The sequence below is a fragment of the Oncorhynchus kisutch genome, linkage group LG11, assembly GCF_002021735.2.
Source record: "Oncorhynchus kisutch isolate 150728-3 linkage group LG11, Okis_V2, whole genome shotgun sequence".
NCBI classification, from domain to species: Eukaryota; Metazoa; Chordata; class Actinopteri; order Salmoniformes; family Salmonidae; genus Oncorhynchus; species Oncorhynchus kisutch.
In genome coordinates, this window is record NC_034184.2 from 20,229,556 (window position 1) to 20,243,794 (window position 14,239).

At 48.3% G+C, this 14,239-nt stretch overlaps 1 protein-coding gene across 2 annotated transcripts in view; it reads right to left on the reverse strand.

Moving 5' to 3' along the window:
- The window catches only part of LOC109899912 (Na(+)/H(+) exchange regulatory cofactor NHE-RF1), a 63,579-nt gene continuing 49,340 nt past the window's right edge, over positions 1-14,239 (reverse strand). Inside the window, exon 6 of one of the 2 annotated variants that reach the window (XM_031835423.1) lies at positions 1-1,569. In XM_031835423.1, coding sequence (XP_031691283.1) covers positions 1,423-1,569 — 147 coding nt within the window. In that variant the 3' untranslated portion in view covers positions 1-1,422. Of the gene's footprint in view, positions 1,570-8,436; positions 9,317-14,239 lie in introns of those variants that run through there. The other variant, XM_020495541.2, reaches the window with a different exon arrangement.

Below are 14,239 nucleotides of genomic sequence, written 5' to 3' on the forward strand. Positions count from 1 at the left end.
TTGCAAGAACTGTAAAGTGTTTATTATTTTAGGCTTCATTCTAATGTCAGAACATTAGCTAGTGCTCTAGAACATTGACTTGCTGATTGGTCTGTGTTGTTTGTGATGCACGCCCACCTGCTTACTCATCAGTTTACTATTTAAACAATAAAAAAAAGGGAGCATCTAAAACAGTTGTTTTCCTTTGAGATCCCACAGAGAATGCATGGTGAGACACACACACAAAAAGGGTTAAAGAAGATAGACAAAAATACATGTTTGATCCCAAATTTATAACTGTCATCCTCATCAATACAACTCAGCCCTTCTACCAGTGTACAGTGTACAAAAGCCTTCACACCCAGTAGCTCTCCAGGACCAGAGTTGATCGCTGGTCTATACTATAGCGCCTAGTGGCGCCCCGAACCAGAGTTAACTGACACAAAGTAGGAAATTACTGATACACTGTACAGTTGGCTAACATTCCATTCAACCAAGAGTCTATTCAGAAACAAACAAACTGAGGATTTCTTTCTTTAAGACATATTTCACTATGTACAAATCTAATGAAAGAAACAAACATTTTTATTTTCATGTCATTCTTTAAAACATTGAGACAATGGCAGGGGATTTTTTTTTTGAATTTTACAATAGGTGTGATAAAACTCCGGTTTGGACAGGTTGTTAACCCAGGAATGTTTAAACTTTACACTGAGATAGAATGGTTCACTTTGGATTCAAAAATCTAGAACCACATATGACCATCACATTTAGAACAGAATTGACATGACAAAATCTTCAAATAGACAGGGTAGTAAACATCACACCAAAGTAAACCAGCGGTCAGCATTAGAATGATACAATTCCTGAACAAATTCAGTAATATTTGCCAAACAGACGTGTAGACCACTTAGGTGATAAATGCTTAAACAATGGTCTTGTATTGCTAAGAATTCAACAGATCGTCTGTCGTTCATCTAGTCAGAAGTACTAAAGCATGAAAGTCTCGGGAAATAAGATTTGTGGATGACTGATTCATCTTCAAGCTCCATCAGTTCCAGCTTGCTATTGGCTATAGCTCATGATTTTATAAGGAAGCATTGCGACCACCAACCAACCAGATTGCAGATTAAAAGACTGACAACACACTTTATAGCAATGTTAATTCCTTTATCATTTTCCCTGCAGCCCATAATCTCTTATTTTGTCATCATCTTACTCTACTAGAGGTCAACTGTACATTGTTTTTCCAGCTTCTAATTACATTACAACAATTACATTGTTTCTTATTTAGGAGTGGCTTTTTTTTTTTAAGTGGAAAACCTGAAATTAACACATGATGAAAATCATGAAATCACAACCAATAACACTTTCACGTGTGTGTGTGTATGTGCGCGTTTGGAGAGAGCAAAAGGTAGACAAAAAGGAGGAAGGAAATGTGGTTTATAAGTTACTGAAGAGTTCATTCCTCTTGCGCCAGTCCATGGCAGGGACTTTCTTGGCTGAACGTTTCTGGTGAGCCCTCTCCTTGGCCTGGGCTAGAGACATGCTGAGGGATAGGCCTGCATCAGACTCCTTAGCCGGAACCACCTGGAATTGTGCCTGCACAGACAGACAGAGATTTACTCATTCAAAATCCTATTTTCCTTAACTGTAACCCTAGCTCCTAACACTAAACTTAACACTAATTCTAACCTTTACCATAAACCCCCTAGAAATAGAATTCTATCTTGTAGGGACTAACAAAATGTTCCCAGTTGGCCAAATGTTTGTTTACTATTGCTGTGGATACTTCTGGTCCCTTACAAGTATAGTTAAACACGTCCACACACACAAACACGTCCACACACACACAAACACGTCCACACACACACAAACACGTCCACACACACACAAACACGTCCACACACACACAAACACGTCCACACACACACAAACACGTCCACACAAACACACACACAACACGTCCGCACACACGTCCGCACACACGTCCACACACACGTCCACACACACGTCCACACACACACACAAACACGTCCACACACACACACAAACACGTCCACACACACACACAAACACGTCCACACACAAACACGTCCACACAAACACGTCCACACAAACAAACACGTCCACACACACACAAACACGTCCACACACACACAAACACGTCCACACACACACAAACACGTCCACACACACACAAACACGTCCACACACACAAACACGTCCACACACACAAACACGTCCACAACACACACACACGTCCACAAACACGTCCACACACATAAACACGTCCACACACACAAACACGTCCACACACAAACACGTCCACATCCACACACAAACACATCCACACACAAACATGTCCACATCCACTCACACACACACAAACACGTCAACACACACACACAAACACGTCCACACACACACAAACACAAACACGTCCACACACACACAAACACGTCCACACACACACGTCCACACACACAAACACGTCCACACACACAAACACGTCCACACACATAAACACGTCCACACACACAAACACGTCCACATCCACACACAAACACATCCACACACAAACATGTCCACATCCACTCACACACACACAAACACGTCAACACACACACACAAACACGTCCACACACACACAAACACAAACACGTCCACACACACACAAACACGTCCACACACACACGTCCACACACACAAACACGTCCACACACACAAACACGTCCACACACATAAACACGTCCACACACACAAACACGTCCACATCCACACACACACAAACACGTCCGCACACACGTCCGCACACACGTCCACACACACGTCCACACACACACGTCCACACACACAAACACGTCCACACACACAAACACGTCCACACCAACACACAAACACGTCCCAACAAACACACAAACACGTCCCACACACACACAAACACGTCCAGACACACACAAACAACGTCCACACACACAAACACGTCACACACACACACACGTCACACACACACACACACACACACAGTCCACACACACACACACACACGTTCCACACACACACGTCCACACACATAAACACGTTCCACACACATGAACACGTCCACACACCACACCGTCCACACACAAACACGTCCACATCCACACAAACACGTCCAACAACAAACACGTCCACATCCACACAAACACGTCCACATCCACACACAACACGTCCACATCCACACACAAACACGTCCACATCCACACAACAAACACGTCCACATCCACACAACACGTCCACATCCACACACAAACACGTCCACATCCACACACAAACACGTCCACGTCCACACAGCACACAAACACGTCCACACACACACAAACACGTCCACACACACACAACACGTCCACACACACACAACACGTCCACACACACACAAACACGTCCACACCCACAAACACGTCCACACACAAACACGTCCACACACGTCCACAAACACGTCCCACACACACACGTCCACACACACAAACACGTCCACACCACACAAACACGTCCACACACAAACACGTCCACACACAAACACGTCCACATCCACACACAAACACGTCAACACACAACACACAAACATGTCCACATCCACAACACACACACACAAACACGGTCAACACACACACACAAACACGTCCCACACACACACAAACACGTCCACACACACACGTCCACACACACAAACACGTCCACACAAACACGTCCACACACACACAAACACGTCCACACACACAAACACGTCCACACACACACAAACACGTCCACACACACAAACACGTCCACACACACAAACACGTCCACACACACACAAACACGTCCCACACACACACAAACACGTCCACACACACACACAAACACGTCAACCACAAACAAACAAAAACACGTCCACACACACAAACACGTCCACACACAAACACGTCCACACACACACAAACACGTCCACACACACACACACACACACACAAACCGTCCACGCACACACAAACACGTCCACGCACACACAAACCACGTCCACGCACACACAAACACGTCCACGCACACACAACACGTCCACGCACACACACGCACGTCCACGCACAAACACGTCCACGCACAAACACGTCCACACGCACAAACACGTCCACGCACAAACACGTCCACACACAAACACGTCCACACACACAAACACGTCCACACACACAAACACGTCCACACACACACACAAACACGTCCACACACACACACAAACACGTCCACACACACACACAAACACTCCACACACACACAACAAACACGTCCAACACACACACACACAAACACGTCCACACACACACAAACACGTCCACACACACACACACAACCACACGTCCACACACACCAAACACACACAAACCACACACGTCCACACACACACAAACAAGTCCACACACACACAAACGTCCACACACCACACAACGTCCACACACACACACACCACACGTCCACACACACACACACAACGTCCACACACACAAACACGTCCACACACACACACACAAACACGTCCACACACACACACAAACACGTCCACACACACACGTCCACACACACACGTCCACACACTCACGTCCACACACTAAACACGTCCACACTCAAACACGTCCACACACACACAAACACGTCCACACACACACACACAACATGTCCAAACCCACACACAAACACGTCCACACACACACACAAACACGTCCACACATCACACACACAAACACGTCACACACACACACAAACACGTCCACACACAAACAAACACGTCCACACACACACAAACACGTCCACACACACACACAAACACGTCCAACACACACACACAAACACGTCCACACACACACAAACACGTCCACACACACACAAACACGTACACACACACACACACAAACACGTCCACACACAAACACGTCCACACACACACACGTCCACACACACGTCCACACGTCCACACACACACACGTCCACACACACACACACGTCCACACAACACACACACTCCACACACACACGTCCACACACATCACACATCCACACACACACATCCACACCCACACACACACGTCCACACACACAAACACGTCCACACACACACACACAACACGTCCACACACACGTCCACACACACACACACACACACACACACACAAACACGCCACACACACACACAAACACGTCCACACACACACACACAAACACGTCCCACCACACAAACACGTCCCACAACACACACACACACAAACCACACACACACAAACACACACACACACACACAAACACACAAACACACACACAAACACGTCCACACACACACACACACACAAAACCACATCCACACACACAAAACACATCCACACACACACACAAACACACACAAACACGTCCACACACACACAAACACGTCCACACACACAAACACGTCCACACACCACACAAACAAAACCGTCCACACACACACAAACAAACACGTCCACACACACCAACAAACAAACACGTCCACACACACACAAACAAACACGTCCACACACACACACAAACAAACACGTCCACACACACACAAACAAACCACGTCCACACACACAAAAACAAACACGTCCACACACACAAACAAACAAACACGTCCACACACACAAACACGTCCACACACCAACACGTCCACACACACAAACACGTCCACACACAAACACTCCACGCACACACAAAACACGTCCACACACCACACACACACACAAACACGTCCACACACAAACACGTCCACATACAAACACGTCCACACCACACAAAACACGTCCACGCACACACAAACACGTCCACGCACACACAAACACCGTCCACACACAAACACGTCCACGCACACACAAACACGTCCACACACACACACACACACACACAAACACGTCCAACACACAAACACGTCCACACACAAACACGTCCACGCACGCACAAAACACGTCCACGCACGCACAAAACACGTCCACGCACGCACAAACACGTCCACGTCCACGCCACACGTCCACGCACACACAAACACGTCCACGCACACACCAAACACGGTCCACGCACACACACGTCCACGCACAACACGTCCACACACACGTCCACACACACAAACACGTCCACACACACACACAAACACGTCCACACACACACACAAACACGTCACACACACACAAACACGTCCCCACACACACAAACCGTCCACCACACACACACAAACACGTCACCACCACACACACCAACACGTCCACCACACACACAAACACGTCCACACACACACAAACACGTCCACACACAAACACGTCCACACACACACGTCCACACACACACGTCCACAACACACAACAGCAACAACACGTCCACACAAACACGTCCACACACACAAACACGTCCACACACACAAACACGTCCACACACACAAACACGTCCACACACACAAACACGTCCACACACAAACACGTCCACGCACACACAAACACGTCCACACACACACACACACACACACACACAAACACGTCCACACACAAACACGTCCACATACAAACACGTCCACACACACACAAACACGTCCACGCACACACAAACACGTCCACGCACACACAAACACGTCCACGCACACACAAACACGTCCACACACAAACACGTCCACGCACACACAAACACGTCCACACACACACACACACACAAACACGTCCACACACCAAACACGTCCACACACAAACACGTCCACACACACAAACACGTCCACGCACAAACACGTCCACGCACACACAAACACGTCCACGCACACACAAACACGTCCACGCACACACACACACGTCCACGCACACACACACGTCCACGCACACACACACGTCCACGCACACACACGTCCACGCACACACACGTCACAGCACACACACGTCCACGCACACACACGTCCACGCACACACACGTCCACGCACAAACACGTCCACACACACACAACACAAACACGTCCACACAACACACAAACACGTCCACACACACACGTCCACACCACACACAAACACGTCCACACACACACACAAAACACGTCCACACACACACACAAACACGTCCCACACACACAAACACGTCCACACACACAAACGTCCACATCCACCACACAAACACGTCCACATCCACACACAAAACACGTCCCACATCCACCACACAAAACACGTCCACATCCACACACAAACACGTCACGTCCACACACACAAAACACGTCCACACACACACAAACCACGTCCACACACAACAAACACGTCCACACACACACCAAACACGTCCACACACACACAAACACGTCCACACCACACACAAACACGTCCACACACAAACACGTCCACACACACACAAACACGTCCACACAAACACGTCCACACCACACAAACACGTCCACACCACACACAACACGCACACACAAACACGTCCCCACACAAACACGTCCACATCCACACCAAACACGTCCAACACCACACACCAAACAGTCCACGTCCACACACCAACACACAAACACGTCAACACACACACACAAACACGTCCACACACACACAAACACGTCCACACACACACGTCCACACCACACAAACACGTCCACACAACACGCCACACACACACAAACACGTCCACACACACAAACACGTCCACACACACACACAAACCGTCCACACACACAAACACGTCCACACACACAAACACGTCCACCACACACACAAACACGTCCACACCACACACACAAACACGTCCACACACACAACAAACACGTCAACACACAAAAAACACGTCCACACACACAACACGTCCACACAACAAACACTCACACACACCACACCACAAACACGTCCACACACACACAAACACGTCCACGCCACACACAACACGTCCACACACACACCAAACAGTCCACACACACACACAACACGTCCACACACACACCACACACGTCCACACACAACACACGTCCACACACAAACACGTCCACACACAAACACGTCCACGCACAAACACGTCCACACACACAAACACGTCCACACACACAAACACGTCCACACACACAAACCACGTCCACCACACACACCAAACACGTCCACACAACACACAACGTCCCACACACACACACAACACGTCCACACACACACACAACACGTCCACACACACACACAAACACGTCCACACCACACACAAACACGTCCACACACACACACACAACACACGTCCACACACACAAACACACACAAAACACACCACGTCCACACACCACACAAAACAGTCCACACACACACAACGTCCACACACACACAAACGTCCACACACACACACACACACGTCCACACACACACACGTCCACACAACACAACACGTCCACACACACACACACAAACACNAACAGGTTGTAACCCAGGAATGTTTAAACTTTACCACTGAGATAGAATGGTTCACTTTGGATTCAAAAATCTAGAACCAATATGACCATCACATTTAGAACAGAATTGACATGACAAAATCTTCAAATAGACAGGGTAGTAAACATCACACCAAAGTAAACCAGCGGTCAGCATTAGAATGATACAATTCCTGAACAATTCAGTAATATTTGCCAAACAGACGTGTAGACCACTTAGGTGATAAATGCTTAAAACAATGGTCTTGTATTGCTAAGAATTCAACAGATCGTCTGTCGTTCATCTAGTCAGAAGTACTAAAGCATGAAAGTCTCGGGAAATAAGATTTGTGGATGACTGATTCATCTTCAAGCCATCAGTTCCAGCTTGCTATTGGCTAAGCTCATGATTTTATAAGGAAGCATTGCGACCACAACCAACCAGATTGCAGATTAAAAGATGACAACACACTTTATAGCAATGTTAATTCCTTTATCATTTCCCTGCAGCCCATAATCTCTTATTTTGTCATCATCTCTACTCTACTAGGGTCAATGTACATTGTTTTCCAGCTTCTAATTACATTACAACAATTACATTGTTTCTTCTTTAGGAGTGGCTTTTTTTTTTAAGTGGAAAACCTGAAAATTAACACATGATGGTCATGAAATCACAACCAATAACACTTTCACGTGTGTGTGTGTATGTGCGCGTTTGGAGAGAGCAAAAGGTAGACAAAAAGGAGGAAGGAAATGTGGTTTATAAGTTACTGAAGAGTTCATTCCTCTTGCGCCAGTCCATGGCAGGGACTTTCTTGGCTGAACGTTTCTGGTGAGCCCTCTCTTGGCCTGGGCTAGAGACATGCTGAGGGATAGGCCTGCATCAGACTCCTTAGCCGGAACCACCTGGAATTGTGCCTGCACAGACAGACAGAGATTTACTCATTCAAAATCCTATTTTCCTTTAACTGTAACCCTAGCTTCTAACACTAAACTTAACACTAATTCTAACCTTTACCATAAAAACCCCTAGAAATAGAATTCTATCTTGTAGGGACTAACAAAATGTTCCCAGTTGGCCAAATGTTTGTTTACTATTGCTGTGGATACTTCTGGTCCCTTACAAGTATAGTTAAACACGTCCACACACAAAAACACGTCCACACACAACAAACACGTCCAACACACACACAAACACGTCCACACACACACAAACACGTCCACACCACACAAACACGTCCACACACACACAAACACGTCCACACAAACACACACACAAACACGTCCGCACACACGTCCGCACACACGTCCACACACACGTCCACACACACGTCCACACACACACACAAACACGTCCACCACACACACACACAAACACGTCCACACACACACACACAAAACCGTCCACACACAAACACGTCCACACAAACACGTCCACACAAACAAACACGTCACACACACACAAACACGTCCACACACACACAAACACGTCCACACACACACAAACACGTCCACACACACACAAACACGTCACCACACACACAACACGTCCACCACACAAAAAACACGTCCACACACCACACGTCCACAAACACGTCCACACACATAAACACGTCCACACACACAAAACGTCCACACACAAACACGTCCACATCCACACACAAAACATCCACACACAAACATGTCCACATCCACTCACACACAAACAACACACGTCAACACACACACACAAACACGTCCACACACACACACAAACACAAACACGTCCACACACACACACAAACACGTCCACACACACACGTCCACACACACAAACACGTCCACACACACAAACACGTCCACACACATAAACACGTCAACACACACACACGTCAACATCCATCCACACACAAACACATCCACACACAAAAATGTCCACATCCACTCACACACACACAAACACGTCAACACACACACACAAACACGTCCACACACACACAAACACAAACACGTCCACACACACACAAACACGTCCACACACCACGTCCACACACACAAACACGTCCACACACACAAAACACGTCCACACAATAAACACGTCCACACACACAAACACGTCCACATCCACACACACACAAACACGTCCGCACACACGTCCGCACACACGTCCACACACACGTCCACACACACGTCCACACACACAAACACGTCCACAAACACGTCCCCACCACGTCCAACACACAACACGTCCACACACACACAACACGTCCACACACACACAAACACGTCACCCACAACACACACAAACACGTCCACACACACACAAACACGTCCAGACACACACAAACACACGTCCACACACACACACACCAAACGCCACACAACACACACACACGTCCACCACACACACGCACACACACAGTCCAACACACACCACAACACACGTCCACACACACACGTCCACACACATACACGTCACACACACAAACACGTCACACACCACACGTCCACACACAAACACGTCCACATCCACACAAACACGTCAACACACCAAAAACGTCACATCCACAAACACGTCCACATCCACACACAAACACGTCCACATCCACACACAAACACGTCCACATCCACACACACAAACACGTCCACATCCACACACAAAACACGTCCACATCCACACACAAACACGTCCACATCCACACACAAACACGTCCACGTCCACACCACACACAAACAGTCCACACACACACAAACACGTCCACACACACACAAACACGTCCACACACACACAAACACGTCCACACACACACAAACACGTCCACGTCCACACACAAACACGTCCACACACAAACACGTCCACACACACACAAAACACGTCCACACACACACACGTCCACACAACAAACACGTCCACACACACAAACACGTCCACACACAAACACGTCCACACACAAACACGTCCACATCCACACACAAACACGTCAACACACACACACAAACATGTCCACATCCACACACACACACACAAACACGTCAACACACACACACAAAACACGTCCACACACACACAAACACGTCCACACACACACGTCCACACCACACCAAACACGTCCACACAAACACGTCCACACACACACAAACACGTCCACACACACAAACACGTCCACACACACCACAAACACGTCCACACACACAAACACGTCCCCACACACAAACACGTCCACACACACACAAACACGTCCACACACACACACAAACACGTCCACACACAACACAAACACGTCAACACACAACAAACACGTCACACACACAAACACGTCCACACACAACACGTCCACACACACACAAACACGTCCACCACACACACACACACACACAAACACGTCCACGCACACACACAAACACGTCCACGCACACACACAAACACGTCCACGCACACACAAACACGTCCACGCACACACAACACGTCCACGCACACACACGCACGTCCACGCACAAACACGTCCACGCACAAACACGTCCACGCACAAACACGTCACGCACAAACACGTCCACACACACAAACACGTCACACACACAAACACACACACACACAAACCACACGTCCACACACACAAACACGTCCACACACACACACAAACACGTCCACACACACACACAAACACGTCCCACCACACACACAACACGTGTCCACACACACACAAACACGTCCACACACACACACAAACACGTCCACACACACACAAACACGTCCACACACACACACACACACACGTCCACACACAACACACACACACACAAACACACACACGTCCACACACACAAAACAAGTCCACACACACACAAACGTCACACACACACACAAACGTCCACACACACACACACACACGTCCACACACAACACACACACGTCCACACACACAAACACGTCCACACACCACAAACACAAACACGTCCAACACACACACAAAACGTCCACACACACACGTCCACACACACACGTCCACACACACACGTCCACACACAAACACGTCCACACTCAAACACGTCCACACACACACAAACACGTCCACACACACACACACAAACATGTCCAAACACACACACAAACACGTCCACACACACACACACAAACACGTCCACACACACACACAAACACGTCCACACACACACACAAACACGTCCACACACAAAAACAAACACGTCACACACACACAAACACGTCCCCACACACACACACAAACACGTCCACACACACACACAAACACGTCCAACACACACACAAACACGTCCACACACACACAAACACGTACACACACACACACAAACACGTCCACAACAAAACACGTCCACACACACACACGTCCACACACACGTCCACACGTCCACACACACACACGTCCACACACACACACACGTCCACACACACACACACGTCCACACACACACGTCCACACACACACATCCACACACACACATCCACACCCACACACACACGTCCACACACACAAACACGTCCACCCACAACACACACACGTCCACACACACGTCCACACACACCACACACCACAACAACACACAAACACGTCCACACACACACACAAACACGTCCACACACACACACAAACACGTCCACACACACAAACACGTCACACACACACACACACAAACACACACACACACACACACACCACACACACACACACACACACAAACACACACACAAACACGTCCACACAACACACACACACAAACACATCCACACACACAAACACATCCACACACACACAAACACACACAAACACGTCCACACACACACAAACACGTCCACACACACAAACACGTCCACACACACACAAACAAACACGTCCACACACACACAAACAACACGTCACAACACACACAAACAAACACGTCCCCACACACACAAACAAACACGTCCACACACACACAACAAACACGTCCACACACACACAAACAAACACGTCCACACACACACACAACAAACACGTCCACACACACAAACAAACAAACACGTCCACACACACAAACACGTCCACACACAAAACACGTCCACACACACAAACACGTCCACACACAAACACGTCCACGCACACCACAAACACGTCCACACACACCCACACACACAAACACGTCCACACACAAACACGTCCACACACAAACACGTCCACACACACACAAACACAACACGCACATCAAACACGTCCACACACACAAACACGTCCACGCACACACAAACACGTCCACGCACACACAAACACGTCCACACACAAAACACCACGCACACACACACAAACACGTCCACACACACCACACACACACACACACAACACGTCCACACACAAACACGTCCACACACAAACACGTCCACGCACGCACAAACACGTCCACGCACGCACAAACACGTCCACGCACGCACAAAACACGTCCACGTCCACGCACACACGTCCACGCACACACAAACACGTCCACGCACACACAAACACGTCCACGCACACACACGTCCACGCACAAACACGTCCACACACACGTCCACACACACAAACACGTCCACACACACACACAAACACGTCCACACACACACACAAACACGTCCACACACACACAAACACGTCCACACACACACAAACACGTCCACACACACACACAAACACGTCCACACACACACACAAACACGTCCACACACACACAAACACGTCCACACACACACAAACACGTCCACACACAAACACGTCCACACACACACGTCCACACACACACGTCCACACACACACAAACACGTCCACACAAACACGTCCACACACACAAACACGTCCACACACACAAACACGTCCACACACA